At 49.2% G+C, this 16,668-nt stretch overlaps 2 protein-coding genes across 8 annotated transcripts in view; one reads left to right on the top strand and one right to left on the bottom strand.

Annotated features, from left to right (window-relative positions):
• Positions 1-313: 313 nt before the first annotated feature.
• TP53INP2 (tumor protein p53 inducible nuclear protein 2) lies at positions 314-8,918 on the top strand. Of its 2 annotated transcripts, none has more exons than XM_055305885.1 (4): positions 314-517; positions 4,263-4,437; positions 4,923-5,091; positions 5,583-8,918. In XM_055305885.1, exons 2-4 carry the CDS (start codon positions 4,314-4,316, stop codon positions 5,833-5,835), a joined length of 546 nt encoding a protein of 181 aa, XP_055161860.1. In that variant the 5' UTR covers positions 314-517; positions 4,263-4,313; the 3' UTR covers positions 5,836-8,918. The 2 variants fall into 2 exon arrangements, with proteins under 2 accessions (XP_055161860.1, XP_055161851.1); XM_055305876.1 differs by having other exon boundaries at positions 4,803-5,091.
• Positions 8,919-10,013: 1,095 nt separating this feature from the next.
• Positions 10,014-16,668, bottom strand: part of NCOA6 (nuclear receptor coactivator 6) — an 85,829-nt gene continuing 79,174 nt past the window's right edge. For all 6 annotated transcript variants that reach the window (XM_055345719.1, XM_055345744.1, XM_055345751.1 and 3 more), the window contains one exon: positions 10,014-10,576. In XM_055345719.1, the coding sequence (XP_055201694.1) occupies positions 10,533-10,576 (44 nt within the window). In that variant the 3' untranslated portion in view covers positions 10,014-10,532. The remainder of the gene's footprint in view (positions 10,577-16,668) is intronic.

The following is a 16,668-nucleotide window of genomic DNA, read 5'->3' as shown; positions in this document are numbered from 1 at the left end:
AAAGGATACGGGGGACAGTGGGAGGGCGCTGGGATGGCTGGAGAGAATGCCGGAAGATGGGGATCCTCCTCATGAAGAGGTCTGTGGGTAGTCCTGCAGCAAGGAGTCGAAGGTCCCAGTAGTGGCCTCCCCGGGAGGCCCCCCCGAGGCTTTGAGTCGGGCTCCGGGGCAGGAGCCACTAGCCAGCGAATCGTGGAGGGGGAGGGAGCGGGGGTGTCCGCAGCCTGGGATTGGCCACTGCTCGGCCGGCCGGTGACGCGAGGCGGGCGGGCCCCTTTGTGACGTCACAATCAGCTGTTTGAACGTTCTAATTTGTGCGGTGAGCTCTGCAGCGGCCGCACAGTCTCAAAGCCCCGCGGGCGAGCGCAGCAACTGCGAGCTTCCGAGCCGGAGCCCCGCCGCCTCCCCGTCCAGCCCCCGCGATGCAGCCCTGCCTGTGATCAGCGCCGACGCCAGGACGCCCCGCCGCACAACTACCTCAGAGCCCCTCCGCCCGCCGCGCCGCCCCCTCCCCCAGGTGAGTCCCGGCCGGCCTCGGCCCAGGGGGTCCCGCGTCCCGAGACACGCCCCGCGGTCTCCCGGCTCCCGGGTCTTTGTTTCCGCCGGCGGCCGCCGGGCTGCACTCCCATCTCCCGATTGGCTGCCGCACGCCGGTACACCATGACGTCTCTCTATTTGCATATGACATTGAGGCGTCACCAAGGCCGGCACCGCCCCCCGGCTCGGGTCGCCTGTCCTCCCTTGACCCAGTAGGCGCTGGGTCGGGGCTGGGCCCACGGGTGAGGGACGCTGAAAGGCAGCAGGACTGGAGGGGCCTCGGCAATTTCCTAGGCTAACCCAGGTGTTGGGGTCAGGCCTCTGATCCCCTACTTTCTCCTTGGGTTCGGGCGGCGCTGCTGGGTCTAGGTTGGGCGGGGGAGGGTCCTCAGAGTTCAGGGGCAGCCCAGAGCTCCAGTTCTAGGTCGTCGGGGGCGGCGCCAGATGGTGGAATATCGTCTCTCCAGCTCCAAGCTCTGCATCCCCGGGGACTACCACAACATCTTCCTAATCGCTGTTGTGTGCTGTGCCTTAGCTGATGTCACTCCCTGCCCCCCAAACAAGGGGTCTCAGACTCCATTTCACGGAAGGAAAACTGAGGCCCAGAGAGGGGAAGTTGCTTACTTGAGGTCGTGAAGACACTTAGAGGCAAGCCTACTTAGTGAATGACAGATGCATTAGCCATAGCACATGCCTAGTAGGAACTCAAAACAAGTACTGAGTTACACATCCTCCTAACACTGGGGACTCTAGCTTAGGCTCAGTACCATCCAAATTCGATGGGGCTGTTAGGTCCCTTTATTCCTGGATCATTTTCCTGGAGGTCTCTGGAGACTGATCCCCTTTTGTGGCCCTGACCCTCACTGTGTACCCTGGAGTCCCAGAGCCCAATAAAATCGCTGCCTCCCAGCTGTTTTGACCACAGAAGGGTGAGTCATTAGCTGCATCAGGGTGTCTCCAGGACTGATGTTGGGGTGGGTGGAGTGTGAGAATTCCCTCTGTTTGGCCTTTTATTACCTCCCCAACTCCCAGTATTGTCAGCTAAGAAGGACATGACCTGACATAGAACTGGTGATTACAGAGAGGGGCAGGACAAAGGAGTAGGAGAAGGAGAGCTGGCTTTCCAAGTGGATGGGCCCAAAGACTGGGCCAGGAGCCCCATCCCAGCCTGGGCTTTGCTAAAGGATGGGGTGGGGTAGACATGGTGGAACTCAAGTGCTATTCTGGGCACAGCTGCTGTAGTTATTAAAGGGAATGGTTCTCCCTGGAGCAGGGCTGGGAATGTGAGAACCAGGAAGCTGGCAAAGATGGGAAAGAAAATCCGGGAGGCTCCCCAAGTGGTCATCAGAGGGGGCGGGCACTGGCTGGCTGGTGCTGCTGTCACTCTTGGGTCTGCCACTTAATTGCTGTGACTTCAGGCAGGGAGCTTCCCCTCATTGAGCCTTCTTTACCTTAATCTGTGTATAATTTGAGGAGACCCAGAGCAGGTTCTGCTATACAGTGGGCGTTGTTGTAACTGCATGATGAATCTTGATGTCAGGAACTCCAAATTCTTTTACAGCTGGACAGAGTGGTTCTGAGGTGAGGAATGACTTGATAAGTTCTGACTCCTCTCTGACTTCCCTATTTCCTCTGCATCATTATCTTTTTGGGTCTTGTTTGCTGAGGCTTTCCTGATTGTATATATACTCTGGATGGAATTTAGTGACCTGGGGCTAGACGTACCTGGCCACCATCTAGCTGTGTGTCTTTGGATAGACTTTATTTCCTATGATTCTCAGGTTGTAAAATGGGCCAGGTGAATATGATGAGCCTGCACCAGCTCTGAACTTCCCTTTCATCTTCTTACTGAACTAGTCGGTCTTTGCAAGGAAGGTGTGACTCATCAAGGCTCCAATCTTCCCTTCCTTCAGGAGGGGCCAAACTTTCTGGATTTTTGGTAACTGAGTCACTAACTCTCTGTGGTTAAGAGATGGGTTGAGATATGTGACTTCTGCTGGGCAGACACTAGTTGGGGGCGCCTTGGCTTTTATAATCTCTGTAGATCTCCTACCGGAAAAGCCAGAACCTAGGAACACTTCCTTCTGGAGCCTGGCCACCATGGGTCTGCAAATGTGGAAATACTCTCAGTTTATAGAGGTTGGATGATTCTGGGGGCAAGTGTGAAAACATACCCAGGGAATGGTCGAGGTAGCAACAAGCATAGAAATACTTCAGGTGGGTTAGCAGTAAGTGTAGAATGCCTTCACAGAATGGAAAAGTGGACATGCCCCCAGGGAGTTTTACAGGAAGTGTGGAAACATCCCTACAGGAAAGTGACAAGTGTCTCAGTAGCAAAATGGTCAACCATCTTCAGGGGACAGATGTGGAGGCTCAAGCTTTGGGACATCCAGGGGACTCTTAGCCAGGCCTAGTCCTAAGGTAGGCTTAAGTGGGGAGAAGGGCAGATCTATAGCTACCTCCTTGGTGTCTCCATTCCTGGAGCAAGGAGTCTCCTCCCTCATTTTCATCCAGGGAGGGGCTGATTGAGGGGTTGGGTCCTGGTTCAACCCTCAGTGCTCATCCTTAAGGGCTGCTGGGGGCTGACAGGCCCTCCCTTCATCATCACCTCCCACTGACCTGCTGCCTCTCTGGGGCCAGGAACCTGATCTTCCTCCTAGCCATGAATGCTGCCCTTGAGCAGGAGTTTAGGTATAGAGGGTCAGAGGGGGGAGGACCCAGGGGAGTAGGATCTTAGAACCTTGTCTGACAGGCACAAATGAGAGCTGTGCAATCACATGGTAGTGGTTCTGTGGGATTTCTGCCAGCCAACACTATTCAAGCCTCAGAGGCTCCAGTAGTTCTTAATCTTTGGGGTCAAGGAGTGATGTTAGAAATCATGATGAAAACTTCTTCCCAGAAAAATGCCTTGGCCATCAAGTTAAAAATGCCTAATCTAATGTCTAATCCAGCAAAGGCAATGGAGTATGTAATTATGGTGCTGCCTCTGGAATTTGACTGGATGGGTTTGAATCCAACCTCTGTGTCTTATTAGCTGGAGACTTTGTACAAGTTACCTTACCTCTCTGAGCCTCAGTTTCTTTATCTGTAGAAGGATAATAATTAGACCCTTTTCCTAGAGTTGTGAGGAGAAGTACCTGTTAATGTGATGTAAAGTGCTTAGTACAGTACCTAGCACATGAATGTTAGCTATATTATGATGATGATCATAAGTAATCAATACTGGACTGTTTCTTCCTTGCTTGGAGAACTCCAAGGTCCAGCTTGGAGACCTTTTCTGATAGAATTTGGTCATATGTATCACCCCTCCCATATCCCTAAGAGCATGCAATAATAATAATGATAACTAGTTGATTAGTTTATTGAATGCTCACTCTGTGGCCTAATATGGCTCTAAGCACTTTGTGTTTGGCTCATTTAATTCTTATTAGAGCCCAGAGAAGGATACTATGGTTAGCTCATGTAACTCTTATAAGGGCCCAGAAGGAGGTGTTTTATCATTGGCATTGGACAGAAGGGAAAACTAAAGCACAGAGAAGTTAAGTAACTTCTAAGGTCACACAGAAAATAGAAAAACCTGAAAGCAGACGGACTTACCAGCACGTGCACACTCCCCCGCTGTACTCATACGACGCTCTGGGGGCTGGGGGTGGGTCCCCAGCCAGGAGTCGAGGTGGTCTTAGACTAAAGCCTGGCGGCTCTGACTCCCTCTCTGCACCTCCCAGGTTTCTACACTGCCGTAGGGCGCCCCCCTGAGGCCGCCTCACTTCCCCGCCATGTTCCAGCGCCTCACCAGCCTCTTCTTCAGTGCTCCCCCGCCCCCCGAGGACCCCGAATGCCCCCGAGCCTTCGTGTCCCAGGAGGATGAAGTGGACGGCTGGCTCATCATCGACCTGCCGGGTGAGGCCTGGGTCGGGGCCAGGGCTCTGATTCCCGGGCCGGTGAAAGGGCAGACGGACGAGCAGCGGAGGGGAAGGGGAGTCCCCGGCCTACTAAGGTAGCGACGCCGAAGGCGGGTAACAGGGCCCCGTCCCCTGCAAAGCCCAGGCCGCCTCCTGGCAGCGCAGCGTTGGGGCCCACACCTCACGTGTCCGAGGGCAGCCGGTCGAGACTCCCGGCCCGTGGGTGCCCCGTGGGCGCGGCGGGCGGGACTGCGGGTCTGACTAACGATGCCCTTTCTCTCCCCGCCCCACTGTGTCCGGTGTGTGTGTGTCCCTCCCCGCTGCGCCCCCGCTCTGCATGGCTCCTCCTCCCGCGCCCCGTAGACAGCTACGCGGCCCCACCCAGCCCCGAGGCCGCCCCCGCCCCCGCAGGCCGGCCCCCGCCCGCGCCCTCCTTGATGGACGAGAGCTGGTTTGTTACCCCTCCCGCCTGTTTTACTGCAGAGGGGCCCGGAATCGGGCCCGCCCGCCTCCAGAGCAGCCCCCTGGAGGATCTCCTCATCGAGCACCCCAGCATGTCCGTTTACGTCACCGGCAGCACCATAGTGCTGGAGCCTGGGCCCCCTTCCCCGCACCCCGACGCTGCCCTGCCTGACGGCGACCTTAGCGAAGGGTGAGCGGGCCGGGGACGTGGCCTGGAGACCCGGAGAGGCGTGTTGGGGAGGTCCGGGACCGGAGCCTGGGGAGCGAGCTCGCCCGGGAGCGAGCCCGCCCGGCGCCGCAGGGGCGGGGCCCTGAGGGGCGTGGCCTCGTGGCCGGAGGCGGGGCCGAGGCTAGGAGCGGGGCTGCGGGCGAGGGGGCGGAGCTCTAGCAGGGAGGGGGGGCCCGGGGCGGGGCCCGGGGCGGGGCCCGGGGAGGCGGGGCCCCGAGGCTTGGGGCGGGGCTGGTGGAGGGGCTGGGGCCGCTGCGCCGAAGGGCTGGGGGCTTCCTGAGGCTGGCTCCTCAGGTAAGCGCCCAAACAGCGGGAGCCCCGCCTTCCCCGGGGTCGGCGCTGAGGCGGCGTCTCCAGGCTGGCTCGGAAGAGGGGCACTGGGCACCCCGCTGACAGGAGAGACCGCGCTGCGCCGGGTCGGGCCCTGACCCCGCCCTGCTGTGTCCCCGCAGGGAGTTGGCGCCCGCCCGCCGCGAGCCCCGGGCCCTGCGCCACGCCGCCGCCCCCCTGCCGGCGCGGGCCGCGCTGCTGGAGAAGGCAGGCCAGGCGCGGCGGCTGCAGCGGGCCCGGCAGCGGGCCGAGCGCCACGCGCTGAGCGCCAAGGTGGTGCAGCGGCAGAACCGCGCCCGCGAGAGCCGTTCGCGCCGGCCTAGGCACCAGGGCAGCTTCGTCTACCAGCCGTGCCAGCGCCAGTTCAACTACTGAGGATCCTCGCCGAACCACAGACCCCTCACCGACTCCCGACCCCTGTGGGGCCCCTCTGCCGCAGCCAGTGTGTTGCTCGAGGAGCGCCCGCAGCTCACCTGGGTTGGACACTACAACCTCCCTCAAGCGAGGTGGGGTGCCAGCCTCCCCCACCCTCGATTTTCCCACGTCTGATCCTCTAATCCGCCTCAGAACAACCCCCCTCCGGCCCCATTTCCACATTTCCTCCATTTCCTTCGCCCTGGACACTCCATTCTTCATTCCTTCTCTGGCTCCTGTCCCCGTCTCTGCCCTGACATTCCCCTACACCCTTGCCCTCTGGCCCGCTCCTCCTCCCGCTCTTTTCTCCTCCCACATCTAGCTCACTCCCCGCCTTCCACTCCCACTTTACAAGCCTCACCCATCTCACCTTTGGCACTATGCTCACTCCTCCCTTATTCATTCCCAGTAATTCCCTCCCAGGTGGTTGGGGGAATGGGCACCGAGACCAAAGGGTTCTGCCTTGAGTCTCCCCCTTCCCTCTCCCCGTGGAGTTGTTTAGGCCCGGAAAGGTAAAGTATGTGGAACAGGGCTGTGAGATGTGTTAGAGGGAGAAGGTGGAGGGAATCGAAGGAAGAGGCAGCCTACTGGAAATGTAGACAAGACACACAGATTAAGAAGCTGTAGGGAGCAGGGCACCATGGGAACTGGCACTGTGCTTGCTCTGAGAGGCTAAGCCCTCCTCTTGGGCTTGAGCCTGAAGTCTGCCCCCACCTCCCTTTCTGATCATCCCACTTCCCAAATCTTTTCCAGAAATCCACCCCTCTGCATGCCCCCAAGTCTGAAGGGCTTAGTATTTTGTTGCCCTACCCGCAACATGTCACCCCAGGAGTAGAGGCTGGCTGGGCAAGGCCCTGCCATCCTGGCCATCTGTTCACATGCCTAAGGTGCTAGAACTAGTTTAGGAGAGATGCAGGCCAGAGGGCTTCTGTCTAGGCAGGGAAAGTGCATCCCCCAGAGTAAGAATACAAGGGAATGACACTGGGGAGGACAAGCTGTGGGGTGAAGCCATCCCAAGACTGACAGCTCAGCCTTCATATTGCCTCTGGCCGTGTATTTCATTTCACACTCTGCCCAGGATGGCTAATAAACACTCCTGGGTAGGAAGCCAGGAGCTCCACTGGCCCAAACCCCAAATAGTTTGATTCCAGGTTCAGGGCCTCCAGGGGGCCTCTCATTTCCTCCCCCAGGGCTCTTCCTTTCTAGTCTGATGGGGAGAAATGGGTGCCCTATGGTTCCCCTTGTCCTCTCCTCCAGTAAGTAACTGGAGGAAAGAACCTGAGTCCCTGGGTGAGACAAGAGGGGACACAGGCAGACAGTGTTGCCCTTCTTGTGGTGGGAGTGAATTTTGGGCTCAGACACCAGCAACAGCTTCTTGGGATACCCCGAGTTGCTTCCCTTTTCCTCTGTCCTTTTTTAGTGTGTGCTCTTTCTTCCTTGAAACTTTTAAGATGTCCTGTTACATACTAACATAGGTCTTCCCCCTCACTCCAATTCCAGGTTTCTTGGCCTCAAAGCCAAGCTGAGGCTTGGTTAGAAAACTGCAATCCCATGAGGGTAAAGGCATCTACCCTCCCTGATCCTCTAGCCCCAAACCTCAAATTGAGTATATGGATAAGGGAGGGGGTAGCCCCATGGTTGCTGGGATGGAGGCAGAGGAAGTTCCTCTTGGGGCTTCCTATCCAAGGGAGTAAACCAAATCTACAGTCAAGACAGATCAAAGTCCCATTAGGGCCCCAGTGGTTGACAACCTTGCTCTTCTCACCAAGGTTCTCCTGCAGTTACAACCTAGTTGTGTTTATTCTTCCAGCTACCCAGTGGTCAGTCACTTCACAGCCAGCTTAGGGTCTTCAACACTTCTGAGAGCTGAAACTCATTATCTTCCTGCCTACTCCTTTGCTGCCAGCTGGGACACTGGCTCAGCCTGGGCAGTTCCCCTGAGCCTTTGAGGGGGAGGGGTTGGGAAGAGTGGGTTATAGGGCATTTGGTTCAAATTTCAAAAGGCCCCTCCCTCACACATATTTCTGGAGGCTCCTGTAGTTCTAGAACCCTGCAATCCCATCACCTGGCTGGTGGTAAGGCTCACATGTTTTTGTACTTTCCTATAGACTCTGTAGCATTTGAGTGGCAATATTTTAATTGTGTATAGATTTCTAAGAACCAACACTACTCAGTCTCCTGCTAGTCTGACTCCTGAAGCATCAGACCTCGTCATACTGTATTGACTGTGTATGTGCCTTTCACCTTGAGCATGCTTCAGGATTTTTTTTAAACCACAGAACTTGAATATGTGAGGGAACTAGAATTCACAAAGTCCTATGCAACCTTAGACAGGAGGGGGTGAGAGTCTGTCTTGACTGATGTTTTCAGAGACCCTGGAGAAGTTTGTATTAATTAATGTCAATACTACCAGCACTTTGCCAAAACTGAGTATGTCAGAGGGACCCCTGTTTCTAGAGACCTAAGACATCAAAGGGCGACGTCCAGTTATTCCCCAATATGCCTGAGTGCTCCCTTCAAGCTAGTTGTCACCTTCCAGCTTTTGCCAGTTTGGCCCCAGGAGGGAACCGTGTGTGTATGAATGCAGTTTGCTGCTCTTTTGGGGTATGCCTGCTTCCCAGCCCCCACCTGGAGCCCTGATCAATTTGTTCTGACTTGTAATGTCTTAGGTGCAACAAGGACCCCACTAGAGCTCTTGGATGCCTCCTCAGATCCATGTGGCTTTATGTGAGGGGACTGAATGCAGACACACCATAGCCCCTTGAATCCTCCCTCTTCCCCTGCCACTAGTTCCACATGAAACCAACAAGTTGAGCGTATCCCTCTTAGTTGTTTTGTGTTAGACTGGCTGAAATGAGAAGACTGTGGTTGACCATGTTGTGACATGTTGACAGACTCAAGGACACAACCACCTCGATCCAGTCACGTGGCATGCCTGTGTATGTGTATAACAGGATTCTGATTGTTAGATTTTAATGTTATTCCTCTATGGGAGAAAAAAAATTAATATAAAGAAAAACAAATAAAAATCTATTTAAAGCACATTATGCTTTCTGTCTGAGTAGAGCTAAAGTAGAAGCACTCTGCGATCTCAAGCACAGTACAAGCACAGGGATTATTATTAGGCTGGCTTTAGTTCTGGTTGTGTGTCATATATACACCAGAGGAAGAGGGAAGATGAGCTTGTTGGGAATGGAGCCAGACAATTGTGGGGTCTGACTCATAAATAACTACTTTTGGAGGATCCTTATAAGCCAAGGCATATATAGACAGTTGAAACACGGATGAGAATGAGAGCATGACAGAATCACTGACATCCTTTTGGTCTCAGACATTAGGTTCTGGCAGGGGCAAGGAGACACTGCAGGGGCAGGGATGGACTCCATGTCTAGTTCCAGAAGATGCAGCAGAAGGCTGAGGCCCAGACCAACACAAGGACAGAGCCCAACCCCAAGCATCAGTCTCTCCTGAGGGTTGGGAGTAGGGTGGGGGTAGAAGCAGCAGGTTTGGAGACTATACTTTTTGGGTAGGAATTGAGACAGGAAAGGGAAAAACCTGGGCATGTTGATGAGAAATCAGCCCTAAGCCTGAAAGAGATGAGAAATAGGGCACCCAAAGGGTAGAAAGTAGTGGGCATCTTTGAAGTATATAAAGTATATAACACAAAATGACCACTTTGATGTGGGAGCTGCCCTGATCTAACCACGGAACTGGACTGAAGGTGGAAAGCTGATCTAAAATGGGCTGGATTCTTGATACTGTTACAAAGAATCCTGCTGATCAGTCTGGGCTTATCTCTTGAATGGAGGAGAATGTTAATAGTTGTTAACATTCTGTGCTTGGAGAAACACTACGAGGTGGAGAAAAAGTGTATCCGGGTTATGGGTGGCTTCCTGTCCCTAAAAAATCCTGGGTGGTCTTTGATCCTAAGTTGATTCTGTTATTTGCAACCAAAACAAATTTGACCAACATTTATCAAAGTGCCTGGTACAGTGCTGAAAGGGCTAGTTTCTTCAAAGCAGGTATAGTAAGGACAAGGTTGGATTCTACTTTACAAAGAAGGCTGTTACTATTCATTTATGGTCCAAAGAAAGAGCGTGCTCACCCAGTAATCCCTTACCAATAACATACACTTATGTTCTAGGACAATGACATTTATTTAACACATTCAGTATTTCACATTGTACAAACCCTTAGATTCTCTTTATTCACTGGTCCATTTCTACAACAAATACATCCAAAACACTATATAATAAAATTATTTACAACATTTCCAAAGGAAAAGATTTTTTTGCTCCCACTACTGCTATTCACACACATAACTTCCACAGCACAATACATCATTAGAAGATCTAAAAATGCTCACCCTGTACTAAGGCTGCTTAGGAAATATGAAAACTAATAACATAATTGCATTAGCTCCTCTCAATACATGGCAACATTTTAGAAACCTTGAACTTCATCTTGCAACACCAAAAGGGTTCAACAACTTTGCTTTCCCCATTGCACTTTACGAAACAGGTTGCAAGGACTAGGAAAAGGGCCACATTATTAAAATGACTAACTGTACAGAAGTGGATTTTAAAAAGTCACAGCTCAAAATTGCTTTTTGTAAAATTCACACACATTTACAAGGATCAAGTCGCCATCCAGCTTGTTTACTTGGATTTTCTTCTCTTGGATTGCACTGCACTGGTTATGTCTGTGGGGGAAAAGGAAGGACACACTCAGCTGAGGCAATTCTTTATGGCAGTGATGTTTAGGCAGTCCACACAAAGTAGGGCTGGCCTAAGTGGGGCCCTACTGGACTGAATCCCTTTTGGAGTCAAACCACTGTTTTGCAGTAAGTGATTCTTTTTGCCTTATTATAGTCAAAGTTTCTAATTAACACGACCACAACCTGTGGTCATTAAGTGTCTATTGTGGCCTAGCCAGGAATATCAAGGCTGTGGATACATACAGGCAGAGAAGTAATTCAGAGCAAGCCATAGCCTGCTCTGAGCCCAGGAGAGCCTGCAGGCTTCATGGAAGAGGTGGGATACTGAATGATAGTGGCATAAAGGGAACAAGTATGTTTTAATTCCTTTATTTCCTCTTATCACAGTGTCTTCAATCAACTCAATCTTACTCCATATTTAAACCATATTTCTCAAAAACTTTTCTACACATAGGGTGCTGAGTGGTGCAGTCAGTTGAGTGGCTGACTCTTGGTTCTGGCTTAGGTCATAGTCTCAGGGTCTTGAGATAGAGCCCTGCATCAGGCTCCACGCTTGGCACAGGGTCTGAGTTTCTTTTCCCTTCTTCCTCTGCCCTTCTGCCCCTCTGCACTAAAATAAATGAATGAACCTTAAAAAAACCTTTTCCTCACAAAAGTCTTCTACAGCAGAGTACAAGAAATAGCTCGAAGCTCTCCAAATGTAAACATGTCTTTAAAATCTTATATAGCTCTTAAAAATTCACCCTCATTCTTCATGCTGCTCCACAGATTTTTTTGGGGGGGTCTTTTTTTAAAAAAGATTTTATTTATTCATGAGAGACACAGAGAGAAAGGTAGAGACATAGGCAGAGAGAGAAGCAGGCTCCCTGTGGAAACCTGATGTGGGACTGGATCCCAGGACCTTGGGATCATGACCTGAGCTAAAGGCAGACACTCAACCACTGAGCCACCTAGGTGGCTCCATCTTTTGGCTTTAATATGAAATCAATGTTTTAAAACATTTCTCCCATCAAGGATAAAATATTTTCTAACACAATAATATGTCAGATGAATCAGTTTTATTGATTTCTGGAAACTAGGATAAATTTTATTCCTTTATTTTTTAAATATTTTATTTATTCATGAGAGACAGTGGGGAGAGAGAGAGAGAAGCAGAGGGAAAAAGCAGGCTCCAGGAGAAGCAGGGAGTCTGATGCAGGACTTGATCCCGGCACCAGGGATTACGACCTGAGCCAAAGGCAGACGCTTAACTGAGTGAACCACCAAGGCACCCCTAGCCTAAATTTTCTGATGCTGCATGTTAGTTAGGTTCAGTGGTTTTTTGTTTTTTTAAGATTTTTATTTATTCATGAGAGAGACAGAGAAAGAGGCAGAGACACAGGCAGAAGGAGAATCAGCCCCATGCAGGGAGCCCGAGGTGGTACTCGATCCCGGGTCTCCAGAATCAGACCCTGGGCTGAAGGCAGCGCTAAACCACTGAGCCACCCAGGCTGCCCAGGTTCAGTGTTATAAGCAATTTTTCTTTTCTCTTTTGTATATTTTGAGAGCCCAAACTTAAGATGCAGATGCAAAAAGCAAAAATGTTACTGTTAGCTATAGTAATTGCTAAGAGGGTCTCAATGACTTTCCAAGAAGTGACCTATGCAATATTTTGGGGCTTCTGTTGGTGGAAATTTCAGTATGTGCATCTGCTTGTTGGAAGGTCATGCTGCTTCTGCCATGTGGTAGAGGAGTCAGTCTCTCTGATTTACTCCTTAGTCTTTTGCTCATCAGAGGAGTCATTCTGACAGGATGTGGATAATGGTGTTCTTCAATTTCATGTAAGTAAGAGTCTCACACACCCCAAAGTTCCCTATAATCAACTCTCTAGCCCAACTATCAGGCTTCATTTTCACTGTAGTAAATTTATCATTTGAGTAAAAATACAGAGTTTCTTTGTTGTTGTTTTTTTTTTTTTTAAAGTAGGCTCCACACCCAGTACAAAGCCCAATGCAGGGCTTAAACTCAGAACCCTGAGATCAAGACCTGAGCTGAGACCAACAGTTGGACACTCAACTGACTGAGCCACCCAGGTGCCCCTACAGAGTTATGTCTTTTTTTTTTTAAGATTTTATTTATTTATTCATGAGAGACAGAGAGAGACAGAAACATATATAGGCAGAGGGAAAAGCAGGCTTCCCACAGGGAGCCTGATTCAGGACTCGATCCCAGGACCCCAGGATCAGGTCCTGAGCCAAAGGCAGACGCTCAACCACTGAGCCACCCAGGTGCCCCCAAAGTTATATCTTGATGGAGTATTCATCATTAGATATGTTAATTAGGGCAACTTTGGGAGCTTCTCCTTTGTTGTGATATGAAGGATCAAGTGATGTGTCTGAAAAACACCTATGTGGCTGGGAAAACAGGTGAGAAGGGGGAAGGTAGAAAAGCAATCTCAGACCCCCCCGCTCCCGCTTTCTTTGCTTTTTCCCATCTGTCACTGCTTCAAAGCACCCAATGATCTGGCAGACTGACTCTGCTTCTGCAGATGAATCAATGAGTGGGGCCATGAATAAACAAGTGGTTTGTGTTAGAAACCACAAAAAATAATCTTTTAGATACCAGGGTTAGGGGTGGGTGAGAAAAATGGTGTAGGATGTACTTTTACACTTCCATGAAGGAAAAAAACTCTATTAACCTGGTATTGAAGTCTCTTATCACCTTCCCTGGATAAATCTAGGCAATCTAAGCAAAAGGGCAATGTCACTTTTGATGTCTTTATAAATCTGTCTGAAAAGATGAGTTTTTTGTTTTTGTAGTTCAATATTCTACTCCCACTTTTACTATTCCACTGAACACAATAAGAGAATTTAGAAGTAAACTCTTTAAGGTAAGGAATTCTAGGGAAGTAATGAAGTAGCTGATGGTACATGCGGGGTGTACATCAGGCTGCCTACCTTATCTAACTGTGCATAATCCCACTACCAAGAACCCCTAAACCAATACCATACTAGCAAAATAAAATTTACAAATATTGTTGAAAAACCCTGTTTTTTAAACCACCAATGATTTTACAAATAAATGTCTTCACAAATATAAAAGTAGTCCAAAGACTAACACAGTAACACCATTTATATTAATATTTTGAACCAACTATATGGTAAAGAGGTGGGTCAATAAGTCTTTCAGATGGTTGTCCATATATACTCTTGGAAGGCATTTACATTTATAATTTGATATGGCCACTTTCTCCCCCTGGTTGCCTCATTTTAACGGTAAGCAAATTTGGACAGACCTATAGTGCAAGATCTATTATGTCTTCTGTTATGTGGAGTTTACCTTTACCTTTCAAGGAATTTTAGAAAATGACCTTGATCTTGCTCACTTCATTATGTCTTTTACTGTACCACTTCTAGCTAAGATTTCTATTTTTGTAAAAAATTCTGGGAATTTCAAAATTTTCATGGCTGGTTTCTGAATGATGCTACAAGAGTAGTTTCAGGCATTATTGTTCAGAGTTTTCTCCCATATTGTGCTCATTTATATTTCCACAATAAAATTTCCATTTTAAGGATTTTTTTTAGATTGTTGCTTCTCAAGTTGGTTGTGGGTAGGGTAGGGCTGTCACCCTACTTTGCTGTCAGAGGGATCTTTTTTTTTTTTTTTGTCAGAGGGATCTTAAGGCACTCCAGGGACACTCACCACTGCTGCTGATTATAGGTTGTTCTGAACTTCCTTCATGTTAGCATATCTTCCCTGGTTTCAGACTTATGCATTGAACTTCATTTTTAACTACTGATCTTTTTTCCCAGTTGAAAATATAACATGAACACTATTATGAACAGAAGAGTAAATAACGAATGCCAAGGAAGGAAAACGAGAAAAATCATTTCTGTGTTAATAGGGAATACATCATGTCAGGAAGCAGAACTATTCATGTGCATTTTTCTAACACCCCACCTGATCAAGTGCAATTTTAAAAAGAAGCTTACTGATTTGTGAGAGTCAATTTCTATGTCTGTAATTAAAAGTGGGGGTGGAAGGCCCAACAACCAAAACCAAAACAACAGGTTAGAGAGTGACCTATCAACCACGTAGGCCTCTCTGGACTTTCCCAGAAATAATCTGTCCCACCTGCTCCAATCTGGCAGTATAGTATATAGGCCTTGGCCAACATGACGTAAGCAAACTCTGTTCTCACAGCAGGAGCATGGTTAATGTCACTGGTGCTCTGACAATACAAATATACCAGTACTTCTCATTATAAACTCATATTTCTCAGCTTTCAAGATTCTCATGAAAAACAGACTGTTTCTGATATTGTTTGTACATATATGACCCAAATTGTATGAATGCAAAAAGGCAAACCTTTTTCTTCCTTCAAAACTTTAAGAAGTATTGATGCTGCGGAAAGAGGTTTCAGGTACCCAGCACTACATGTGTCTCCAAATTTGAGTTGCATAGATTTTTGGAAACCACCCTGATATTTTATGATCATTCCCTGGGTATGGGCTCAAATATAATCACAAGAAGTTATTTTATGACTTCAGTTCAGGGTTTTGGGTACAACACAGCATATTACATAGCAAATAATATGCATATTTATTCTTTAATCCAGATCCAAGCGCTCTAACACCTAAAAATCAGAACAGCTACAGTACTGACTTTGGATTTAAAAGGTAACTTACCTACCTTAGGAGTTCAGAACTGAAAGCCTGAGGGCTTTGAGGATGCTGTAAAGATTTGTACATGACTGTGGTTTCTGGGGTTTGGCCAGATCTCAGAGATCTCAGGAGACATTTATTTACCCAGCACCCCTCCATGCAAAAGCACAAAGCTTTCAAGTCATTATGGCCTTTCCTAAGCCACTTAAGTCTCAGAGCAGGGATGGGGCAGGCATTCCAACATGACTACTACCACCTTGGGACAATGTCCAGTTTAAGTATACAAGCCTATTCTCCACCCCCTTCTAAAATAGGTTCCAGCTTTCCATCTTTGGTTGGCTGGCAGTTCTCTACAGACTGGTTTTAATTTGGGCAGCTCTTCTTAACTGTCCCAGCTGCTCCTTTGATTAATTCTTTCTGGTGCACTGTAAATGACACCCTTACTCTCTTGAAGATCTGGGCTCAGGTGAAGTTTCCAAAAACCTGGTATGTGACATCTTTAAAGGTCAATACTTGTTACTGCTTTATTATTTTTAAACATTTTTTTTAAAGATTTTATTTACTTATTCATGAGAGACACAGAGAGGGAAAAGCAGGCTCCATGCAGGGAGCCGGACGTGGGTCTCGATACCAGGTCTCCAGGATCATGCTCTGGGCTGAAGGCAGTGCTAAATGGCTGAGCCACCCGGGCTGCCCTTGTTTCCTGCTTTAAAGGTACTTATATACCATATTCTATAGCCCAGAAGACCTCGAACCTTTGGGAGAGTGAGGGGCCAAAAGAATACAAAGAATTGGGAGGAAGCAGATTTTCCCACAGGACTCTAAGAAACTTCCCTTTAGTGGTCTAAGTTTAGTATTCAATATACTGAAAGGAATGCTTCCCTCCAAACAAATCTCTGCCTGGAGAGAATGAAGAAAAGTTGCTGGTTCCCTTTCTGTATCAGAGTGGGGATACCTAAGAGGACCCTGCCAGTGGTACAGACAGGATGTCTGGAAAGGAAAGAAGACCCCTCCCTCTCTGATGGGCTGAGATAAGGTAACTTTTACATCTCTACTTTACCTGTATGTGATCTGTAAACCTATGGCCTACTCCCACGGGCTCTGTGAGGAACCGTGAACTTCTTTTTTTGTGTGTGTGTGTGAATTTTTTTTAAATTTTATTTATTATTTATGATAGTCATCACAGAGAGAGAGAGAGAGAGAGAGGCAGAGACATAGACAGAGGGAGAAGCAGGCTCCATGCAGGAAGCCCGACATGGGATTCAATCCTGGGTCTCCAGGATCGCGCCCTGGGCCAAAGGCAGGCGCCAAACAGCTGTGCCACCCAGGGATCCCGGAACCGTGAACTTCTTGCCCAGAAATACAACCTGCCAATGACAGCTGAAGTCTCAGGTCAGTGTCTGGTGTTGGTGCACCAGAACCTGCCCTCATCTT

The sequence above is a fragment of the Nyctereutes procyonoides genome, unplaced genomic scaffold, assembly GCF_905146905.1.
Source record: "Nyctereutes procyonoides isolate TBG_1078 unplaced genomic scaffold, NYPRO_anot_genome, whole genome shotgun sequence".
NCBI classification, from domain to species: domain Eukaryota; kingdom Metazoa; phylum Chordata; class Mammalia; order Carnivora; family Canidae; genus Nyctereutes; species Nyctereutes procyonoides.
This window is presented reverse-complemented; position numbering and strand designations above follow the sequence as displayed.

Coding starts and splice junctions, on each gene's coding strand:
- TP53INP2 (XM_055305876.1), top strand. CDS start 4,314: ATGTTCCAGCGCCTCACCAGCCTCTTCTTCAGTGCTCCCCCGCCCCCC. Junction 4,438..4,802: donor GCTCATCATCGACCTGCCGG/GTGAGGCCTGGG, acceptor CGCGCCCCGTAG/ACAGCTACGCGGCCCCACCC. Junction 5,092..5,582: donor GACGGCGACCTTAGCGAAGG/GTGAGCGGGCCG, acceptor GTGTCCCCGCAG/GGAGTTGGCGCCCGCCCGCC.